This window comes from Oryzias latipes, chromosome 12 (assembly GCF_053564925.1).
Source record: "Oryzias latipes strain Hd-rR chromosome 12, Olatipes_Hd-rR_3.1".
In the NCBI taxonomy this organism is placed as follows: domain Eukaryota; kingdom Metazoa; phylum Chordata; class Actinopteri; order Beloniformes; family Adrianichthyidae; genus Oryzias; species Oryzias latipes.
Genome location: NC_136248.1, coordinates 31,542,260 through 31,565,491, shown reverse-complemented (window position 1 = coordinate 31,565,491; position 23,232 = coordinate 31,542,260). Strand labels below are relative to the sequence as shown.

The following is a 23,232-nucleotide window of genomic DNA, read 5'->3' as shown; positions in this document are numbered from 1 at the left end:
AGTTTGCTGTATTTTTTAATGACAAGGTTCAGGGCATTAAAAAAGCCATCAACTCCACAACACATATAACTATCGAACGGCCACCTACTCACTCTAAGCTGACTCACTTTGTACCTGTCACTGACCAAACTGTCCAAGAGACCATCACCCGTCTGAGCTCGTCTACATGCTGCCTTGATGTGTTACCCACTAGATTTCTAAAGTCTGTCCTGAACAGTGTGTTGCCATCAATTACTCAAATAGTTAACATGTCTCTTCAATCTGGAATATTTCCAGAGGCCTTAAAAACTGCAGTCATTAAACCTCTCCTGAAGAAAAGCGGTCTTGATCCCACTGTACTGAATAATTACAGACCTATCTCTAATCTGCCATTTTTAGGAAAAGTCCTTGAAAAAGTTGTCTACCAACAGCTCACTGACTTTCTCTTATTAAACAATTCATTTGATGTTTTCCAGTCAGGTTTTAGACCCCATCATAGCACAGAAACTGCTCTTATCAAGGTAACCAACGACATCCGCCTGAACACTGATGATGGTAAAGTCTCTGTCTTAATCCTGCTAGACCTGAGTGCTGCCTTTGATACTGTTGATCATGGGATCCTTTTGCACAGACTCCAAGACTGGGTTGGCATCTCTGGATCTGCCCTAAGTTGGCTCAAGTCTTATCTAGAAGACAGGAAATACTTTGTTGAAATTGGGAGTTGTGTCTCAGACTACATGGGCTTGACTTGTGGTGTGCCCCAGGGATCGATCCTGGGACCCCTTCTGTTCAACCTCTACATGCTGCCACTAGGGCAGTTAATACGCAGTAATAACATATCTTATCACAACTATAGAGATGATACTCAGATCTATGTGTCACTGACAACAGGTGAATATGGGCCGGTGGATTCACTCAGCCACTGCCTCCAACAGATCAGTGCGTGGATGCAGAACAACTTTCTCCAGCTAAACTCAAACAAGACCGAAGTTATTGTTTTTGGCCCACAGAAACAAAGAGAAATTGTCAGCAGCTACCTTCATTCTCTGTCTCTCAAACCCTCAAATCAAGTCAGAAATCTAGGGGTAATCATGGACTCTGACCTGAACTTTAACAGCCATATCAAGTCAGTAACATCAGCGGCATTTTACCATCTGAAAAACATTGCCAAAATCAAAAACATAATCTCAAAGCGAGACCTGGAGATACTTATCCATGCATTTGTCTCCAGTAGGTTAGACTACTGTAACGGCCTGCTCACCGGCCTCTCCAAACGAGCTGTAAAACAGCTTCAGTACATCCAGAATGCTGCTGCTCGAGTCTTGACCAGAACCAGGAAGTATGATCACATTAGTCCTGTGCTCAGGTCTCTGCACTGGCTCCCTGTACCTGAAAGAATAGACTTCAAAGCAGCTCTGCTTGTGTACAAGTCTCTCCATGGCCGAGCACCAAAGTACATCTCTGATATGTTAGTGCCATATGAACCATCTCGTACTCTGAGGACCTCAGGGGCCGGCCTCCTGTTGATTCCCAGAGTCAGAACTAAACAAGGGGAATCAGCGTTTCAATATTCTGCAGCTAAAATCTGGAACAGCCTCCCTGAAGTCGACAGACAGGCCTCTTCTGTGTTCATGTTCAAATCTAGACTTAAAACATTTCTGTTTAGCCGTGTATATGACTGAAAGGTCCTATCTGCACTTTTCTTTCCTTTCCTTCCTTTATTTTTAAATCAATTTTCAATATATTTTTTTTCTTTCTTTTCTTTTAAAGTAAATTTTATGTTGATTATTCTATGATGTATTGTGATTTTAATGCATTTTTCTGTTTTGTGAAGCACCTTGAATTACTTTGTGTACGAATTGTGCTATACAAATAAACTTGCCTTGCCTTGCCTTGACAAAAAAAGGATTTTTTATTATCTTACCTGAAGCAAATAATGAAGTTAGATCAAAGTAAATAGTTTATCTTTCCAACATCCATATGTGGTTTTATCACCCTCTCATGGTGGAAAAAGTATTATCTGAGCTTCTTCATCCACTAAATCATCTTCAAATGGACACGCCATGCTGCTTCACCTCTCTGTAAACAAACTAACCTTCAACTAAACCTGCTCCAGACCAGGTTATGTTCAGAGCATGAGTTGCTATGGCAACTTGACATACCCTGAAACATACCTCCATTTCTGGAACGGAAAGCTGAGGTTATCAACTTCCTTAGCCTCAAACTTACCGTGGGAGCTAGCAGAACCTGCTTTCTGGAATACCCGAAAATGGAGGTATGTTTCAGGGTATGTCCAGTTGCCATAGCAACTCATAAAAATACTTCCTATTGCAAATCCAGATTAAATCATTCGTTCTATTGTTATAAAAATGAGAATATCTGCAGGCTCAAACTTAGACATATGAGAGTTCAAGAAGTACAATGAATTAAGATGGAAAACATTAATTGAATTGGAGTAAAATGACATTTAGTTACATAAATATGTAAATTTGAGTTGTATAAACAACTATTGAATTGGATAGACATAAGAAATTAGGTTGAAAAAATATAATTCAATTACTTGTTACCAATTAAAGTAATTCATTTAAGTTGGATAAGTTATATTTATATATACATCACAATGTAATTGGAAACAGGATCAGAAACTCGTGCGTTTACTTTGTTCTGTTTCTCCAAGCAGAAACTCTTTCTTTTGCTGATGATGCAGCCGTGTTACTTTATTGATGGACGTATAATCTTCATACGCCGTCATTTAAATCTCAGACTCCGTCTCACTGAAGTATAGCGCTTTCTTTTTTTCTCCACGCGTTTCCATGGTGACTCCTTAAATCTGTGATCCATTGAGAATGTCTGTATGTACCTGCTGTGCACGTGCATTAACCCAGGGTTACCAAGTGGAGTGTAATTATGCTAACCCATATCCGGTCTTTAGGAACCGACATACCCAGAGTAAGCAAGTTCAGGCGGATTTCAGCCAGAGTTCAGGGTTAAAGTCAGGGGAGTTTAAACGGGCCTTCTGGAATACCCCCCTGCTTCTGTTGCACAAAAAGACCCGACTTGTTTTTGTGTTATAATTATTGTCTGCTTCTGCTAGAGGGGTTCTCCATTTAGGAAGGCTTTTCTCCACACAGTCACCTTATTTTACATTCATGAAAGTGATTGTTAGAAAACAGCTGATAGAAATACGTTTCATTAGAAAAATGAAAGGAAAAACAGACTCAATGATTCTTAATTATTTTAGAATGAATAAAACCAAAGGGCTGTGAACCCCAAACCTGTAAAAAGAAAAAAGAAAAAAAAGGGTAGCACTTTACGGTCAATATTAATAATTATAATAAATGATTGTAATTTTATCTCTCTAACTTTTTTTATTTTGCCACTCTGGGCTTCCATATCTTCACGCTCAATCCTTCCTAATCGCTGCTAATGCAGCCTTCACTGCGCATGCGCGAACTGTTTCTCAGCAGGTAAATTCCACCATGGCGGCGAGAGGCCATGTGCAGGACCCCAACGACAGGAGGCTCAGACCCATATACGGTGAGGTTTCAAAGGAAAGGTGGATCGGTTGTGTGTTGAAGGGTTCGTTACGCGCGGGCCCGTCCTGCCCCGGGCCGGTTTGGTTTAACCGGAACCGCTGGGGGGTGATTTGGGGGCAATGATGCGGCCCCTCCAGCTGCAGCCCCGGACTGTGCTGCCAGCTTTCGCCGATGACTGAGCACCTCGCCCGGTGTGGCGCCAGGCCCGGGAACGGCGGTTTCTGTCAATGGCGATCCGGTGATATTAGAAAGCGTCCGTCGGTTCGTGGGGGTTGTGGAGCCGTTCTGAGCGGAGCTTTGTGTCGGTCCGGCGCCTCAAAGTCAAAGCGGGCTCTGGTTGAGCTAACGCTGAGTTTGACAGCTAGCTCAGCCGGCTAACGTGCTGGAGAGCCGGCGTGTCAGTCCGGAGACGCTGCCGGGAGAGGAACGTCAACTCCTGCAATGGCTTTGCTTTGGGGCGTCTGTGTCTGGACCGGGATCCGTCCCCAAACCGGAGCCGCTTTATATTTATCCCCCCGTTAGCTTAACGGATTGGCGTCGCTAGCATTAGCATGGTAGCAGAAAGGACAAAGCTGCAAGCTAGCTGTAGCGGCAGGCTAGCTGTCAGAGCTCGGGGCAAATATTTGGGACTATTTGGAGCCCCGGGATGGATCAGCTGCTCCTCCAAGGATATTTAAATATATGCCAGGTAAAAGAGCAAAACTCTGAACAGTTTCAGGATTCAAGTGTTTTCGCTTTATCAATATAATGCGTTAAATCTGCAATTTGCCCCTAGTATATCTGTGTAATGACATGTTTGGACTGTTTGAGGCAGAATGAGGCCCGGTTCGGTTCTGATAATCTGTTAAAGTCCAGATTCTTCAGATCCTTCAGGGCAATTTGGACCAGAATGGATGAAGTGTTTGCAGTTTGGTCAGAATAGTTTGTGGGCTGAGGTTTAACGCTGGAAAGACGACCGGACCATAAATCAAACCTAAATGTAAAGTTTGAGATCTTGGAGGAGCTGGTTCCGTCCATGTGCGGCACAGCAGATCTCTGAGATCTGGTCGCCTTGTGGATCTGAAAAGCGTGGGGGGCTCCTCATGACAGTGATGCTGAGGGGGCTCTTCTCTGTTCCACCGGCCTTTATGAGAGCAGACGGGCGTCCGGCGTGCAGGACGGGAAGACGCCAACCCGCTCAGAGGTGGACGGTTCCTCAGCGTGTCTCACGCCGGCCCCCATGCCTCCTGGTGATGGTTTGAGCTGAGAGAACAGACGTGACATCATGAGGCCGCCGTCCGACGGTTAAATTTAACACCCAGCTGTCCACGGCGGGTCGGGGGCCCCCTCTTTGTGTTTACGGCGTGAATTCCTGCCGTCGCTCGGCAGATGAGCTTCACCTTCACAGCAGCCCCGGAGGAGAAACGCTCAGCGGTGGGGGAACACCTCCACTAATGAAGATGTGCTCATTTTTACAGAGAATTATGACCAAGGACACGTGTGTCCTTCTGTTCATTCTCCCGTTATCTTTACTGCACTGAAACACAGAAAAATGGCCGGAATGCCAGACGATCAACACCGAGACACAGAACAAAACCCACTAAAATGAACCAGGTTCACCTAAACTTCCTGTCTGTAAAAATGGAGAAAAGTGAAAAAAGTCCCTGCTTGATGTCATAAAACCATGTTTTCATACAGAAGAATTAGGTTCTAGTCTTTCTTTGGCTTAAATGTCAACAGACTCATTTCTGAGAACCTTTGAATTTAGTCCATGGGTCTCTATCCTGTTTTTCTTAAGCCTTTCAGAGGGAAATATATCCATAACATATTACATTTGGCGCACTAAAGAACATTTTTTCTATAAATTAGTAACAATTTTCACGCCTGGATCTCTGGGGCTCCGCCTTTCTCTCCGTGTGGGCGCCGCCCATTTCCTGACGTCATCCTAAAGGTCGGCCTCGGCAGCGTGTTTCTCCGGGAATAAACAAACGACATCCAAACGTTTGCAAAGACGGTTTAGACAAGTTTAGCCGATCACAGAGAAAGTGGGCGTGTCTGTTAGCCTGGGGGCGGGTGGGTCCTCACGTTGTGATGTCACAATGTGAGGACCCCTTCCTTTTCATGGATTGGAAGGGGCTGGTGCTCAGAGAGGAAGGGGTTGTTCTGTGTGAGGAATGAACAATATAATACACTTTAAAGCTCAAATAATAGATCTAGCATGGTGTAGGCCTTTTAAAGAAGGGAGTCTTTAGAAAAGGCTTGAAAGTATCTGTTATCAGAACGAATCAGATGATAAAAGGTCTAGATTCTCTTTGAATGAAGGTTTTTACTTATAACAGTGTTTTTCCCCCAGATTACCTGGATAATGGCAACAATAAAATGGCCATCCAGCAGGCAGACAAGCTGCTGAAGAAACATAAGGACCTGCACTGTGCCAAGGTGAGCTGAGCCTCGGCTCAACTTTGTCTGAAGGCCCAACGTCCGCTTCTTTGGAACGCTTTCTCAGATTTGGTGATTTTTAGACCATTTTCAGTTTTTCACGTTGATGGTTTCAGTACATTCAGCATAAAGCAAACTCAAACTCAGTCAGGAGCTTCTCTGATTGGTGGAAGGGCCGTTCTGAATCCAGACGTTGAGTTTTTAGGGACATTTCTGTAGATTTGTGTGTTTCTGTGTTGGTACAGTAAAGGGGGTGTTAACCTTTTGAAGGCCTGGTCAGCAGCTCAAAGGAGGAGTTTCTGTTTTTAAACCCGGGAGCTCTGCTGGAAAAGGCCGGCTTCACGTCCAACACGGAGCTGCCTTCTGTTCTCTCTGGACTCTCCGTAAATCCGGCCGATTCCCATCTTTCCGCGTTTTCTCTTCTCCCAAGAGGAAACGTTGGACTCGGGAAGCCGTTTCTCTCAGACGAGGAACTCGGATGGTTTTTATGCTTCACTGAACTGCAGTCAAACCGAGACAGTAGTCGGTAGTTATAGTGTAGATTTTGAGCTGGAAAACACACTAGAATGAAGTTTGTTCATTTAAATAAGACCTTTATTCACAAATGACTTAAAAAACGGAAATAACGTGTATTTGTGCAAATATTTAGCACCAAAATATGTGAGATGTTTAATGCAGAGATGAGAGAAGACGGGTCCATCAGAACCGCCGACTGATCGGAAACTGGACTGACGGACTGAGTGTGATGTCATCCACAGAAAATGGGTTACATCCGGCTCCAACCAAGGCTACGCTGACTTTTCGCATCAGTAGTGATTTCACCTTTAAATTGTTATTCAGGTGTGGAAATGGGTCCATTTTGACCCCAAGAGCTAAAATGAACAAAAGGGGAAATTTTTGAGTAAAGTTGAAAAAAAGACATTAAAACCAATAAAAAGCATTTGTTTTAACCTAAGGATAACGTAATCGTATATTTGTGCTGCTTTTAAACAAAAGTCCCACTGTGGGTTTTTTTAGGATCTTAGTCCTAAAGGAAAATCACATTTTTTTCTGGTAAAGATGAATTTTATATGGATCAATAAGTGAATGACCGGATTTTTAAGTCATTTCTCTGAACCTTTTACAGAATCAACCCTTTGAAAACCTTCTTGTTTGCCTTTCATATTGAATTCAAAGTTCCTGAAGAGCTTCACATGACCACAGGATGTCACGGTTTAGCTCCTAATGACTTCCTGTCGGGGTCTCGGAGGCCGCCGGTCTGGTGGACGGCTGCAACAATCCGCTCCGATCGTCACGCCGAAGAGCTTCAGCTTTTAGGTCGATGTTATCCACAGATGGACCCGCCCCGTTTCTGTCTCTATCGCAGATGTTCCTGTGGTTCCTCCGGTCCTGTTCTCTCTTTGGTCACAGCTGTTCATTGTTCTGGAAACTCCCTGAAATGCTGGGTCTCCGTCTGTCCGTCTCCTGCAGGTCCTGAAGGCCATCGGCCTCCAGAGGACGGGGAAGCAGGACGAGGCCTTCTCCTTAGCTCAGGAGGTCACCACCCTGGAACCCACAGACGACAACTCCCTCCAAGCCCTGACCATACTGTACAGAGAGATGCACCGGCGTGAGTACACACCGCTCCCGCACGCCGCCGTTTGCCCCGCGGGGACCGAGTGTTAAACGCCGACCGTGTCCTTCACAGCCGAGCTGGTCACCAAGCTGTACGAGGCCGCCGTGAAGAAGGTTCCTCTCAGCGAAGAGTATCACTCTCACCTCTTCATGGCGTATGCGCGCGTGGGGGAGTACAAGAAGATGCAGCAGGTGCTCCGCTGGTGATGAATGATGGCAGTGTGATGAGAATCACAAGAGGATGACTGTGTCTTCTCGCCACAGGCAGGAATGGCCTTGTACAAAATCGTCCCCAAGAATCCCTATTACTTCTGGTCCGTCATGAGTCTGGTGATGCAGGTAGGAGTTCGCCTTCATGCTTTGCTGAACGGCTTTTCCAGAAAAAACTAAACATCGTCGCCTGTTGTCGAAGGCAATCTCCGCACAAGATGATAAGCTGGCCCAGACCATGTTCCTGCCGCTGGCCGAGCGGATGGTGGAGAAGATGGTCAGAGAGGACAAGATTGAAGCAGAAGCAGAGGTGAGGCTGTCGTCTGCATAGAGTTTGACTCAAAACCTGGATGTACTTTCCAACCGGGCCTTTTCTCTTTCATCAATGTTGATGGGTTTGGGCTTTAACTCCATCAACACCAGAGCTTCAGCTCCACTGTTGACGGTCTTTAAGTTACCGTTACTCTTCAGCCGTTCATGCAGTCGACAGAAATCCGGCAGATTCTGAAGCTGAGATTAGCCGTTTTACGCAATTAACCTAAGCTGGAGAACAGCAGTTGCAACACTTTAATGTAGAATGTTTCACACTTTAAGTAAAGTGGTGAGTAGATTTAATGCTGCTTTGCACCAATATGCTTTGTTCCGTAAAGATTTGCACAGATCTTAATGTGTTTTGTAATTGTTTTGCACATATCTGAAGCAGCCTTCTGCAGTAGTAATAGTTTGCAGTAGACGGTTTGTTATTTTGCTGTTGCCAGTGACAGTAAAGCCCCACTTCAGTGAAAATGGTGGCTTTAATGTGTTATTGTTGCATTTTTCTCATGATATAAAATAATTGAAGTTTAAGACTGCGTTCCTGAGTATTATTCAAATTGTGATGGAGGAGAAACGGAAACCTGTGGTTTGAAAAAGCTCTTACTTGTGACGCAGCAAAGTAAATGGGCGGGGCCAAAGTCTCCAAGCTCCGCCCCATGCTGATGCGTCCACCTGCAGACGATTAGAACCCATGAACGTGTTTGTTTTCCTGTTCTGAGCTGGAATCTGGATCTAAACTGTTCGGCTGCACAGATCTGATGCTGCTGCGGTTTTTGCTGCGGTGCTGATGTTGGGTTGGGGGTGTTGGTAAGGAACTCGTGCTGCTCTGCAGAAACTATGTCCTAGCATTTTAGAGCTTGGCTAAAAGCAGCATAATTATAATGAATAACTTGAACTTTGAAAATGGTCGGCTCCAAATTCTGCTTTCTAACACTTCCTCCTGCTTTTACTTTGAAATTTAACTTGATGGAGTTTTTGTTTAGTTATTTTATAAATAACAAAAAGGTTTTAGTGTTTTAACACTTTAGTTTGTGTCGAGATAAACCGGAAACCAAGGCTTCATCTCTGCTTTGAGTCGTCCCTTATTTTGAAGGAGCGGCGTGTTTGTCTTCACTTCCTGTAGGTGCAGCTCTACTTCATGATCCTGGAGCGTTTGGGGAAATGCGTGGAGGCTCTGGAGGTGATCCGGGGTCCGCTGGGAGGTAGGTGGACGGCGCGGGTCCACGGGGGCGTGGCGGGTGGCGTTCAGGCGGGTGCAGACCGGTGCTGTGGCGTCTTCCCTCAGAGAAGCTGACCAGCGAGCTGCAGAGCAGAGAGAGCAAGTGCATGATGCTGTACCGCCGGCTGGAGCGCTGGCCCGAGTGCAACGCCCTCGCCCACAAGCTGCTCCTCAAAAAGTGAGTGCAGGCGTTACCCGGACAAGCCCCCGAGTCATGTGACCTGCTGCTCCGCGTCCTTCAGTCTGTGAGCAAACGGTCTTCGCCTTCTATTGGCAGACAGTCTGATGCATGAATGCGTCTTACCCACACCCCAGAGTTATTATGGGATGGCAGAGGGATTTGGACCTGCTGCGTTTGGCTTTGACAGTTTCTGTGTTGTATTTCCCGCCTTATTATCTTAGAAATGTAGAAATGTTTTCTCCTTTGATGTTTATCCGTGTTATTAAGACAGAAGCTGCAGAAACGGCTGAACTTCTGGTACCGTTTGGTGTTTCTGTGGAACAGTTCTGGGTCTGTCGTCAGATCCTCCAGAACCACCAGGACCGGTGTCTGTCTTTGTTTTGGGTTCTGAGCTGACGTGATGTCGTGTTTGTTCGCAGCCCTGATGATTGGCAGTTCTACCCCGCCTACTTCGACTCTCTCTTCCAGCTGCTGGATCGGTCGTGGAGTCCTCCAGAGGAGGGCGAGCAGTGAGTCCAGCTCCCAGCTCTTTGTGGGTTTGGATTGTTCCGGTTCTGGTTCATTGTTTTCGTCTGCAGCTGCCCGGAGGGCCCGGTCCATCACTCGGTGGCTGACGTGGTGCGGTTTGTGGAGGAGAGGATTAAGGGCGAGGAGGGCAAGGAGTCGCGTTCCCTCAGAGGGCCGTATTTGGCTCGCCTGGAGTTGATCCAGCGGCTGAGGGAGCGAGGCTGTCCGGAGGAGAGCATGCTGGGTAAGACTGCACCTGCACGCCGCCGTCTCCTGGTTGGCGCCGCTGCTGACGCTCTTTGGCTCTGAGCAGGGGAGCCTTTGGAGCTGATGGTGCAGTTCTTTCAGAGGTTTGGGGACAAACCGTGCTGCATCACGGACCTGAAGATCTATCTGCACCTGCTGTCCCCCGACCAGCACGTTCAGGTACGAGGCCCCGCCAGCCCCCACCGCCGGCCGAGACGGCGCCTTCGGTAAATCCTTGCGTTTCCGTGCAGTTCATCAACCGGCTGAGTGACGGCGTCCCACTGGGGCAGCGGGAAGGGGAGGTGCCGGCCTTTCCGGAGGACACCAAAGCTCTGCAGAGGCACCTGTGCGTCTGCCAGCTGAGCCGGGCGCTGGGCCTGCACCACGCCCTGGACCCCGACGGGAAACTGCGGCTGATAGCCGAACTGAAGGCGCACTACCGCCACGGACTCAAGTTTGGTTCGTCTCTTTCTTTCACTCGTAACTGGACGCTTCTGTTGTCTTTTATTGATATTCAGGGTTTTTTTTCAAACAGGGAAGAACGCTCTGAAGACGGAGCTGCAGTTCTCTGACATGTACTGTCTGATGGCGGCGCACGTCTACATCGACCTGTGGGCGGAGACCAGTGAGTGCGCCGCTGCAGGTCAGCTCCTCCTCCTCTCCTGCGGTGAATCTGACGGCTGTTTCTGTGCAGACGACCAGAGCATGGCGTGGCGATGCCTGGGCCTCCTGCAGGAGGGGCTGTCGCACAGCTCCTCCAATGCGCAGTTCAAGCTGCTGCTGCTGCTGCTCTACTGCCGCCTGGGGGCCTTTGAGCCGGTGGTGGACCTCTACTCCAGCCTGGACGCCAAACACGTTCAGCACGACACCATCGGGTTGGTACCGGCACGTGATGGACGGGTTGCTAGAATCCAAGTTTGTGGAAACAGTGGGGTGAAAAAGTATTCAGTCAGCCACTGATTGTTCAAGTTCTCCCACTTGAAAGATGAGAGACGCCTGTAACTTTCATCATAGGTTAACCTCAACTACGAGAGACAAATGAGATGCAGAAAATCACATTGACTGATTTTTAAAGAATTTATTTGTCAACTATGGTGGAAAATGCGTATCAGGAATGCAGATGGAATGCAGATCTCCTCTAGAGCAGTAATGGTTTGGTCCATTCCTCCATGCAGATCTCCTCTAGAGCAGTGATGGTTTGGTCCATTCCTCCATGCAGATCTCCTCTAGAGCAGTCGTGTTTTGGTCCATTCCTCCATGCAGATCTCCTCTAGAGCAGTCGTGTTTTGGTCCATTCCTCCATGCAGATCTCCTCTAGAGCAGTCGTGTTTTGGTCCATTCCTCCATGCAGATCTCCTCTAGAGCAGTCATGTCTTGGTCCATTCCTCCATGCAGATCTCCTCTAGAGTAGTGATGGTTTGGTCCATTCCTCCATGCAGATCTCCTCTAGAGCAGTGGTGTTTTGGTCCATTCCTCCATGCAGATCTCCTCTAGAGCAGTCGTGTTTTGGTCCATTCCTCCATGCAGATCTCCTCTAGAACTGTGATGTTTTGGTCCATTCCTCCATGCAGATCTCCTCTAGAGCAGTCGTGTTTTGGTCCATTCCTCCATGCAGATCTCCTCTAGAACTGTGATGTTTTGGTCCATTCCTCCATGCAGATCTCCTCTAGAACTGTGATGTTTTGGTCCATTCCTCCATGCAGATCTCCTCTAGAACTGTGATGTTTTGGTCCATTCCTCCATGCAGATCTCCTCTAGAGCAGTGATGGTTTGGTCCATTCCTCCATGCAGATCTCCTCTAGAGCAGTGATGTTTTGGTCCATTCCTCCATGCAGATCTCCTCTAGAGCAGTCGTGTTTTGGTCCATTCCTCCATGCAGATCTCCTCTAGAACTGTGATGTTTTGGTCCATTCCTCCATGCAGATCTCCTCTAGAACTGTGATGTTTTGGTCCATTCCTCCATGCAGATCTCCTCTAGAACTGTGATGTTTTGGTCCATTCCTCCATGCAGATCTCCTCTAGAGCAGTGGTGGTTTGGTCCATTCCTCCATGCAGATCTCCTCTAGAACTGTGATGTTTTGGTCCATTCCTCCATGCAGATCTCCTCTAGAACTGTGATGTTTTGGTCCATTCCTCCATGCAGATCTCCTCTAGAACTGTGATGTTTTGGTCCATTCCTCCATGCAGATCTCCTCTAGAGCAGTCATGTTTTGGTCCATTCCTCCATGCAGATCTCCTCTACAGCAGTCATGTTTTGGTCCATTCCTCCATGCAGATCTCCTCTACAGCAGTCATGTTTTGGTCCATTCCTCCATGCAGATCTCCTCTAGAGCAGTCGTGTTTTGGTCCATTCCTCCATGCAGATCTCCTCTAGAACTGTGATGTTTTGGTCCATTCCTCCATGCAGATCTCCTCTAGAACTGTGATGTTTTGGTCCATTCCTCCATGCAGATCTCCTCTAGAACTGTGATGTTTTGGTCCATTCCTCCATGCAGATCTCCTCTAGAGCAGTGGTGGTTTGGTCCATTCCTCCATGCAGATCTCCTCTAGAGCCTTCATGTTGTGGGGCCGTGCTGGGAAACACAGACTTTCAACTCCCTCCAAAGATTTTCTGTGGGGTTGACATCTGGAGACTGGCTAGGCCACTCCAGGACCTTGAAATGCTTCTTATGAAGCCACTCCTCCGTTACCCAGGCAACGTGTGTTTGGGATGGTTGTCCTGCTGAAAGACCATGTTTTACCACAGTGGAGTTTGGAGTGTGACTGTCTGAGGTTGTGGACAGGTGTCTTTCTGTAGATAACCAGTTCAAACGGGTGACATTAATACAGGTAACCAGTGGAGGACAGAGGATCGTCTATCTGTGAGAGACAGAAATATTTGTTTGTAGATGAACAAAAACTTATTTTCCACCATAATTTACTAAGAAATTCTTTCAAAATCAGTCGGTGTGATTTTCTGGATTTTTCTTCTCTTTTTGTCTCTCATAGTTGAGGTTTACCTATGATGGAAATTACAGGCCTCTAGAGGGAGAACTTGAACAATTGGTGGCTGACTGTTTTTTTTGCCCCAATGTATTTCCATAATCAGTCATTCTGTAAACAGAGTGCATCATGGGTAATGAAGTTCCTATTTCTGACAGTGATCTGACAATTTTAACATCTTGAAAAATTCCAACTAAGATAAAAAAAGTCTTTTACTTTTTCTACTAAATTAAACGAAATACCTGAAAAATACTTTGACTTCTTTTTCTTAGCCTTTCCCTTAATTCCTGAATGAACAAAAATATTTATTTATGCTCTGAAAAAATCGCAACATACGATTTTTAATGGTTTGCAGCTTCTTTTTAGTATGACGGAGAATAGATATTAGAATTAAGCCATAAAATTATGAGAATAATATATAAATTTTAAGACTGAAGTCGTACAATTATAAAAAAACGGACATAAAAAAAATCTTAATTTAAAATCTATTTAATGTAAAATATGTCAGAAAGAATTAAGTCATAAAACGATGGTAAAAATGTCTAAATTTTACAAGAATAGTTATACAATTTTAAGAAAATAAGACAAATATAAGATTAAAATTGTAATTTTATAGGAACAAATTCATAAAATTTAGGAAATTAAAACATTTTTAAAAGAATAGACAAAAAAAGTGAACAAAACGTCAAGATTTTTACAGAAAATAGTAAATTTATGGAACAGAGCTGAAATTATGTAAAATTTTGGCAAGAATAACGTGAAGTAAAAATGACATAATTTTAGAAGAATAAAACTACAAGTTTAAGGAAAAGACTGAAATCAAAATTGGAGCATTTTGGAGAAATGTAAAAAAGTTATGACAATAAAATTAAACACATATGTGAAATAAGTTGTAAAATTACTAGTAAAGTCTAAATTTTTCAAAAATGTTGGTGATAAAACATGTTTCATTCTTTTTTTCCAAGTCCAACTTTTATGAGATTAAAGTCAAGTAATTATTAGAAGAGGTCAAGATATGAAAAAGACTAAGTAATTCAGTCAAGTTTTTTCAAAATAAAGTTGTATTTACATGAAAATGAAGCTGTAAATGATCAGAGTCCGTCCCAGTTCTCTAAATGTATATCATATAAATAAACAGTGAATGATTATTGTTTAAACAATTAAAAATTAAACTTTTTATTTTCAAAGTAAAAGTACAAATTCTTGAAGCAGAAATTTATAACTTTATTCTTGTAAATAGTTCCCCCTCCCCTCCCATAATTTTATGACTTTATTCTCACATTTATTTATTTATTGTTGTCGTCATTATTGATGGCAGTTAAAGTCAACAAGTAGCAATAATTAAGCTTTTATTATCTGGCTCTTCCTTTAATGATCTCTGCCTCATTTAACCTTTTTTTTTGTTTAAATTAGTTAAATATTGCTAATTTAGGAAGCCGTGTCTGGCTGTGATGCATTAATCTGGCCGAAGGTTCAGAGACGATGGAGGCGACTAGAGCTCCAAGGAAATGAAGTCATTTTGGTTTTCAGTCGATTCTTCCTGACGGCAGAGTCTGGTGTTTTTCAGGTTCCTGCTCACGCGCTACGCTGAGCCTCTGGGCCAGTTTGCTGCAGCGTCTCAGTCCTGTAACTTCTCGCTCAGGTTTTTCCACTCCAATCAGAAAGATGTGAGTCCGTCCTTGTCCTCCGCTCCGCCTCCAGGCCTCCCCTGGTCTCTGACCCGCCCGCTGCATCTGTTTCCCCTCGCAGACCTCAGAGTACATCATCCAGGCCTACAAGTACGGCGCCTTTGAGAAGATCCCAGAGTTCATAGCTCTCAGGAACCGGCTGAATCAGTCGCTGCACTTCGCTCAGGTCCGGACCGAGAGGATGCTGCTGGACCTGCTCCTGGAGGCAGACATGTAAGCACCGGCGGGGGGGCAGCTGCAGTGCTGCAGCCACCAGTGCTGCACTGAGAGGGGGGTGTCTTTGGCTTTCAGCGTGTTGAGTCTGGAGGAGAGCGTCAAGGCGATGTCGCTGTGCGCCGAGGACGACGACGTCCCCTGGGACACTTTGAGGGACAACAGAGACCTCACTGTTTTCACCAACTGGGACCCTAAGGAGAGGTAAGGAGGCCTTTTCAGCAGCAGGAGCGTCCCGCAGCTGAGTCCAAACTCCCGTCGTCCTCCCGCAGACAGCTGAGCGACGACCAGCGGCGCCAGTCTCTGGAGGAGGAGTCCGTGTGGCTGCGGATACGGTCGCTAACGCTGCGCCTGGTGGCGGCGCTGGCGGCTCTGGGTCACACGGCGTCCCAGCAGAACTCTGAGATCAACAACGAGAACGGAGTCGGGGACAAGACGGCGGTCCTCAGCGGCCTGCTCACGCAGCTCAACCACACCCTGCAGACGGCTGCGCAGCTGGCAGAAAAACACATTAAGGTAGGGGTCTGCGGCGCAGACGTTCGGCTGCAAAGACCTGAGCAGCAGGACAGCAGCTGAACTAAACAGTCACAGAGATGCATTCTGGGGGAAAAGGAAGATTTTAGATTTCAGTCGTTTTTAGCAACTAAACCGACCCAAAACGTAAAAAACTACGAAATAAATAAAAATGCAACCTTTCACTGCATAAAAAACATCTTTCCAAGGATTTCCAAGATAAAAATAAAGCGTTTGCTTAAACTCCTCACCTCTGTGTTGCAGCCCCCCTTCCTGGGCCCCCCTTCCACCCGCCTGGCCGCGGCCCTGTCCGGCGGCAGCTGTCAGTGTCAGGCCGCAGCGCTGCAGCTCGCCGTCCATCTGCAGGAGCTGGAGACGGCGGGACTCGGTGAGGAGTCGGCACGCGCCGCTCTGAGGAGAGATGTGGAGATTCTTGCCTGATGCTTCTGCTTTTTCCTCCCCAGACGAGTCGAGCGAGCTCCAAACCCAAATGTGTAACAGCTTTAAATCCTTAATCGTTCAGCTTCAGGGTGAGCCGCCGCCGTCGGTCGCCTTTGATGCGCCGCGCCTCTCTGACGCTTCTGTCTTCCACAGAAATACTGAATAAATGCAAAGGAGATTTATTGGAAGTGAAAGGGAGCAGATTGAAAATCCAGCCCTCCTTTTTAGAAAACCTCATCTTCTTCGTAGAGGTGAGTCGACTCTGTTTGGGCTCAGAGGCGCCCCCTGCTGGTCTCCTATTTAATGGCACTCTGGCATTCTTTCCTCAGACAGTGACCTTAGTGTTGTGGGTGAGCAGCTACTGCGCCAAGATCCTCCGACCGCTCAAAACCAGTTTACAGAAGAAGAAGAAAAAGAAAAAGGAGACCCAGACAGCGCTGGTACGCTTCTCTGCCTCAAACCCTCCATGTGTGCCACGTGTGAGCGTCCTCTGTAACCGCGGCGCTGCTCTGTTGCAGCCGCCGGTGCTGTGCGGCTTCCAGGAGCTGACGGCGAGCTTGCAGGACCTGCTCGCCCAGACGCTGGAGCACATCAAGGCCCAGGAGGTCGCCGTGACGACCCTGAAACTGGCCAACTTGACCCTGGAAGGAAACACGCAGGTGGTTTTTGCCACGGTTTGGAAATTTGTTCTAGAATTTCAACATGTTTGAGGACAGAAATGGATTAAAAACAGAACATTTTATGAGATGATATATTTATTTTGGGTCGTATATTTGTATAATCAGCGCTGTATGTATATTAAGCCTATTATGAATAAGATAAATCCTGAAGGGTCAAATTAGATTCTGCTTAAATTGAGATTGTAAATAAAAAAAAGCCAAATTAAACATTTGAAAACAGTTTTAAATGTAAATTTGAAACTAGAATTTAAACTAATTTAATTTTGTTTTTTAAATATTTAATTTAAAAAAAACAAAGTAAAAGAGGTGAGATGAAAAAATGAATAACATCAGCTGTTACAACTAAACATTATTTTTCATTTAGAAACTAAGGTTTAAAGTTTTTTTTTCTACATTAAATTAAAAAATAAATTCAAATTTTCAATAATTTCTTCAAGTTTACAGTCTCTACCTTTGAGTTTAAAACGGTTTTGAAAAAATTTCTGACTTAAAATCTGTGTTTTATTCACTTAAAGTCCTAATTTGAAAGGCCAAACTGCCAAACTGCAGGGGAATGACGGCGCCGCTGTTGGTTTGCAGGAGGAGGCGGCGTTCTCCAAGGCGGCTGTGGACAAGGTGCAGAGCAGTTACCTGCGCTCGCTGCAGGAGGTGGGAGACCTGCTCAGGAAGAGGGTGGAGACTATAAAGAACCTGAAGATCTGAAGGCCATCACCCCCTCCAGCGTGACTGAAACCCCCCTCCAGCACCACCTGCTTCCTGCCCCGCCCACATCTGGACTCCCTCCTGCCGTCTGCGTTCATGACCTCCGTCTGCAGCTGCGAGCTTTGAGATGAACTCTGGAGTTTGAACATTCTTCTAGGAGACGAGTTCCTCCACAGAAATCTGTCTAGATCAAATTAGAAAGAAGGAATTTTGGCGGGAATTGTACATAGAGCTCCGCATACGGAGGGTTACGGCAGAACAAACCACTGTCCTCATAGCTTCTGGTGTCTCCATCGCAGCAACCTACATGTCCGAGGAGATGTGCTTCTTCAGCCGGCTGCTCCTTCCTGATGGACGGGTGAGAGCGGCCAGGCCGCCTCCGCCGCCGCTTCCCCATCAGGACGTTTTTTTTTTTTCTTTCTTTTCTGTGAGTCTTGTGTGTCGCTCCCACTGTGGACCCGGCGTGTCGTGTTGTTGAGAGAAGAGCTCAAATGATGGGATGTTTTATAAAGGCTCTCCTGGCCCGCTTCTTGTTTTTTATAGAAATTCTAAGGTCAAATCTGGGCATCTTTGACTGGACTGATTATTTAAGAAACCATGTTTGACTATCTTGAATGTTCACCCAAACCTGGTGGAGACAAACGTGTCGTTATGCAACCGATGGACGGCTGTGAGCGAAGTTCACGGTGTGGGACCGCGGATCGGCTTCAGGCCCGGCTCTGTCCTTCCAAACCATCTGACTGACTTTGGACCTGACGCTGAACGTCCCGGCGTTTTAGAGCAGCTACAGTAAAAAAACATCGGATCTGCAGACGCAGCATCCTGTCTGCAGACGGAGAACACTGACTGCAAACATCGCAGACGTCTGCAAACAGAGAACACTGACTGCAAACATCGCAGACGTCTGCAGACGGAGAACACTGACTGAAAACAGAGACCACAGCAGCATCCCGCCTGCAGACATCGCAGACGGAGAACACTGACTGCAAACATCGCAGACGTCTGCAGACGGAGAACACTGACTGCAAACAGAGACCACAGCAGCATCCCGCCTGCAGACATCGCAGACGTCTGCAGAAGGAGAACACTGACTGCAAACATCGCAGACGGAGAACACTGACTGCAAACAGAGACCACAGCAGCATCCCGCCTGCGGACATCGCAGACGTCTGCAGCCCCAACATCCTGCCTGCAAACATAAACAATCACTGCAACCCATCTACAAATGTCTGCATCTCCCTGTCTGCAATAATCAGACGTCTGCAGCTGCAGAATAACTGACTGCAGAGACATCTGCAGCACTACTGTTCCACCTAGAACTGCAGCAACCTATTTGCAGACTTTTTTTTTTTTTTTTTTTACCATTTTAGGAATTTGCCATGGAGTGTGGAATTCTAGTGACCCCCCCCCCCCCCCAGTTGCTGGTGGACTCTCAGATGCTGTGTACTTTTCCGCGTGGACTGGGATCGGTGAGGGGACGTCTGCGTCGCTGGGGTTCAGAGCTGGAGCTGAGCGTCTGGAGCGTCACGCCATCACCTTCTTTTGTTAGAAAATGGAAAACAGAAACACTGGAATGTCAGAGTTTTTTAAATAAAAGAATAAATGTGAGGAAGCGCTTGGTGTTCATTACGACCCGCAGGGACCGGAATGTGTTCAGTTTGACCCCCGCCACATACGCCAACAGTCACCAAAATGTTCACACGCCTCGAAAATAAATGTTTTAGCCCCACACCCCAAGACGATGACATCACTTGGGGCCGAAAATCGCTTATGGAGCCAAAATAATAATTTCCAAATGAAACCCAAACACACGTATCAGGGAAATCCACATGAAGTTTTTAAATTATTATGGGATGGCCAGAAAACCTTCAACTTGGTGGCCATTTATGGCAAAGTTTGAGATTTGGCAAATTTTTGTGTTTTTGTTTGAAAACATTGTAGTTTGTGAGATTTTTCACGACGTTCCACACACATGCTGCCAGCTTGCGTCTACAAACACCACAGAGGTCACTTTTCCCGCTCTCTCTCTGCTTTTCTGCTACTGAGCAGCGTCCTGCACCTACAGCAGTGTGATTTTACCAGGAAGAGGGCAGTTCTGCTCCAGTTCAGATGTAATATTTTACCAGTTTGAAGCTCTGACCTTTTCAACTAATGTAGTACTTTCAAGTTTGAGTAAAAGCTGTGAAAAAGAGAGAATCCAGCTCTGAAAGGTGTTGTGGGTGGCTCTCAAAAGAGCCGTTGTGGGTCAGTCCTTGGAGGACAGAAACAGGATTGTGGAGCTGCCATGGGTCTGCTCCCTCTGCAGGAAAGTGGATCATGAAGGAGTCTCTCAGCTGGAGAGCGTCTCTGCTGGCAGCAACCTTTCTGATCCCGTGCAGCGGCTGGTCTTCAGTTACCACGGCCTCATCACTGCAGGTTCCTGAGGTGCTGAGGTGCTGATGAAGCTGTGCAGAACACCAGAACTTCCCACTCTGGATCTTCAGTCAGGTCCAGCACAGACCCCACTGTGCAGAGAGCAGGCATTCTCCACAAGCAGCCGGGCTGGGGACAGGTCGTAGGTAAAGATGCTCCTCTATCGGGGAAGGAGGCGTCCAGGGAATGACGGCATCGGGTTTCTCTGCAGGGGGAAGGCCTCATCTGCCACAAAGACACGGGGGAGGAGTTCTTTGTTTCTCTGGGGATGGGGGGGCTCATTGGAGACAGACGATTGAGTGATCCACTGTGGAGCGTCTGACCAAAGGTGGATAAAGCCAGTGTCCCACCGTCGCTCGTCCTGACCCAACATCTATCACCAACAAGCAACCAAAGCCACAAGAGGACCTACAGAAAAGGTTCTTTTGCTTTGGGGGGGCCTTCAGGACAACATGCCCACTGCCCCAGAGCAATTAAAAGCCACCAGACAAGAACTAACTAGTCTGGCTCCAGGGTGGGGGGCTGGTGACTCTTATCGGGGGCAGTAAGTGGATCTAGTCATGAAAAGGTTTCTGGTTGAATCGCCCTTAGTCTGGCCCGTCTCCCAGGACCAGTTGGAGGTGGAACACCACCCGGCTACCGGCTCCTGGGGTCATTCGGACACGCAAACCCCTCCACCACGATAAGGTGGCGATTCAGGGAGGGGGTATTTATCAGTCACTGGCCAATCACTAACAATTACTGTGGGGAAACCGAAGTTCTCGGAGAAAACCCACAGGACTGCCGCTTCAATTTGGTTCAGTATCTATACATTTTGGTGACTGATATTTATTTATTTATTTGATGTTTTGATTTATTTATTATGAATGTATTATTATGTAATCACTTTGTATATTTTAGTATTTCCTTTGGATTATTATCATGGCCCACGGCAGTCACTGACTGCAAGGAACATATTGTTTTCCACTTGTGGCTCAGCAAGTGAGGTGGGGTCGAAGGTGGGGGGAGAGAGCGGCAGTGGCGCGTAGAGGCGGGCGGCGGCGAGGGCAGGTAGGGACTGTTAGCCTCTAATTCACTTTTTAAAAGTCTTTTTTTAGACTTCAGGGAAAGCCGGAGCGCCCGGAGAGAACCCAAACATGCACGCAAACACACAAACAATTTCTGCACACTGTGATTTGTGCAGAAAACAACACTTTCAAACAGCTAACTGTCTCTGATTGACTTGGAAAAACGTCTTTTTTGAACTTCAGGGAAAGCCGGAGCGCCCGGAGAGAACCCAAACATGCACTAAAGAACGTAGAACGGTAACACAGGAAGGTCTCGGCTGGGATGGAACAATTGACCTTCGTTCTGGTAAAGTGACTTCCTGATCACAAAAACATTTTCTGCACATTGAGCCATTTGTGCAGAAAGCAACAATTCCAGACAACTAACTAACTGTCTCTGAGCCTGGGGAAGCCATGGGGTCAAAGGTGGCCTTTGGTATTTTTATTTCTTCTCATTTGTTGATTTTATTTTTATTTTTTAGCTGCTGATAATTGCTGCTTTCCAAAATGAACAAAAAAAAACTTTTTTTTTTTTTTACTTTAGAAGCCCTGAAAACAATTGTTGTTGTGTTCTCCAGGACTAATCCATTTTAAAAACGTCTTTTTTGAACGCGCAGAGGCGGCGGCGAGGGCAGGTAGCGCCTGTTAGCCTCTAATTCACTTTTTAAAAGTCTTTTTTAGACTTTAGGGAAAGCCGGAGCGCCCGGAGAGAACCCAAACATGCACACAAACACACAAACAATTTCTGCACACTGTGATTTGTGCAGAAAACAACACTTTCAAACAGTTAAGTGTCTCTGATTCACTTGGAAAAACGTCTTTTTTGAACTTCAGGGAAAGCCGGAGCGCCCGGAGAGAACCCAAACATGCACTAAAGAACGTAGAACGGTAACTGGAACCTAATAATGAACTATTTCTTCCCTGAACTTTGTACAAACAAACTAAAGAAGTAAGTTTTACTAAATGAAAATGTTCTATTACTTCTGTAGTTTCTAGATTTCTTCTCAAGCAAGTCCAGTAGCTTTTTCCTGTTTCGGCCTTTAAAAAAGGTCTTCATAGTTTATGTTTCCAGACAGAAAACCATCTATCATGTCGTTGATGTCATCAGCAATGTCACCAGAGCTTTCTGTAGTTTTCTTATTTTTGGTGACCTTTGATGACCCCTGACTTTTAGCGGTTTCTTTCCATAAGCTTTCCCTCCCAGAATCCTCCTCTGGTTTTCTGACTGGGACCTTGATAGGACTGCTGACCGTTGGTGGAGCCTTAGAAGTGCCCTCATTGGAGGAGCTTTTGGCCTTTTGGGCATGGTGTGAGGATGTTTTAGTGGTTTCTGTCTCTTCATCGCTGTCTTCATCCCAGCTGTTGGTGTCTGAGGGATGGTCTTGTGGTGAACCATCAGCAACATCTTCATGTGGCGATCTGCCGTCCACTGATGTGTGGCTGTCATTTTCTGCTGGTTCTTCCTGTTCTGGTTCTTGTTCCAGCGTTACAGGGTCATCAGCTTTCTTTTCTGTTCTTGGCATCTTCTCGTGTTTTTCTTCAACTTTGCTTTCCTTCCCTGGGGGAGTCATCTGCTTTTTTGAAGTGGAATGGTTTTTCTTAAGTGCAGGAAGATTTTCCTGAAGCTTTAAAAGATCCGCATTTTCATGAGCAACCTCAATGTTCTTCATTTTGACAGCAATGGCTTTTGCTTTGGAGGCCTCACAATGTTGCTTCAGCTCCATCAATGTTTCATTTTTTCCTCTGAGCCTCTCCTGTTCTGCCACAAGTAGATCCTGCATTCTCCTGTATTCCTTGGATTTACTATTGAGCCTCTGGATTCTGCTTTGCAGCTTTAAAATTCTCTCCTCGGCAGCGTCTGAAGCAGCTTTTACAGCAGACAGTTGATCTTCAATGTCTTCCTTCTGGTCAACAATTTCCAGCATTTCCCTCTTTTCCTCGGTGAGAGTTTGGATTTTTTGTTGTAAATATTGGAGAAGTTCTTCTTTTTCTTGGATTGTTTCCAGCGTTATGTTTAGTGGAGAAAACAGAGACTGAAGTCTGGAAAGCTCTTTTTCCAACATGATTTGTTTCTCCATCAACAACTTTTCCTCCTTCTTCAAAAGGTTGTAATTCTTCTCCAAAGCTTTCTGGTCCACAAGTTTCTCACAAAGGAATTCAATTTTTATTTGTAGACTCTTATTCCTTTCTGTTATTTGTTGGATTTTCTCCTTTTTCAGGTCACTTTTCTCTCGTAATGTCATTTGGTTTTTCAGTTCCTTTTGGAGCGTTGTGACCTTTTTCTCCAATTTTCTGTTCAATTGACAGACAGCAGTTTTTTCTATCTTTAG

The 23,232-nt window shown here is 46.0% G+C and overlaps 1 protein-coding gene across 2 annotated transcripts; it reads left to right on the top strand.

Annotated features, from left to right (window-relative positions):
* Positions 1 to 3,376: 3,376 nt before the first annotated feature.
* On the top strand, positions 3,377 to 19,052 carry naa25 (N-alpha-acetyltransferase 25, NatB auxiliary subunit). 2 transcript variants are annotated; one of them, XM_011493769.4, is made up of 24 exons: positions 3,377 to 3,516; positions 5,848 to 5,933; positions 7,404 to 7,542; positions 7,621 to 7,739; positions 7,812 to 7,886; positions 7,960 to 8,067; positions 9,196 to 9,274; positions 9,358 to 9,469; positions 9,892 to 9,981; positions 10,051 to 10,223; positions 10,293 to 10,405; positions 10,477 to 10,684; positions 10,761 to 10,850; positions 10,920 to 11,100; positions 14,775 to 14,874; positions 14,957 to 15,108; positions 15,187 to 15,312; positions 15,381 to 15,624; positions 15,886 to 16,009; positions 16,086 to 16,151; positions 16,216 to 16,313; positions 16,392 to 16,502; positions 16,581 to 16,721; positions 17,322 to 19,052. In XM_011493769.4, the coding sequence occupies exons 1-24, from the start codon at positions 3,459 to 3,461 to the stop codon at positions 17,442 to 17,444; spliced, it is 2,916 nt and encodes a 971-aa protein (XP_011492071.1). In that variant the 5' UTR covers positions 3,377 to 3,458; the 3' UTR covers positions 17,445 to 19,052. The 2 variants fall into 2 exon arrangements, with proteins under 2 accessions (XP_011492071.1, XP_078812240.1); XM_078956114.1 differs by lacking the exon at positions 3,377 to 3,516 and adding an exon at positions 4,162 to 4,203.
* The last annotated feature ends 4,180 nt before the right edge of the window (positions 19,053 to 23,232 follow it).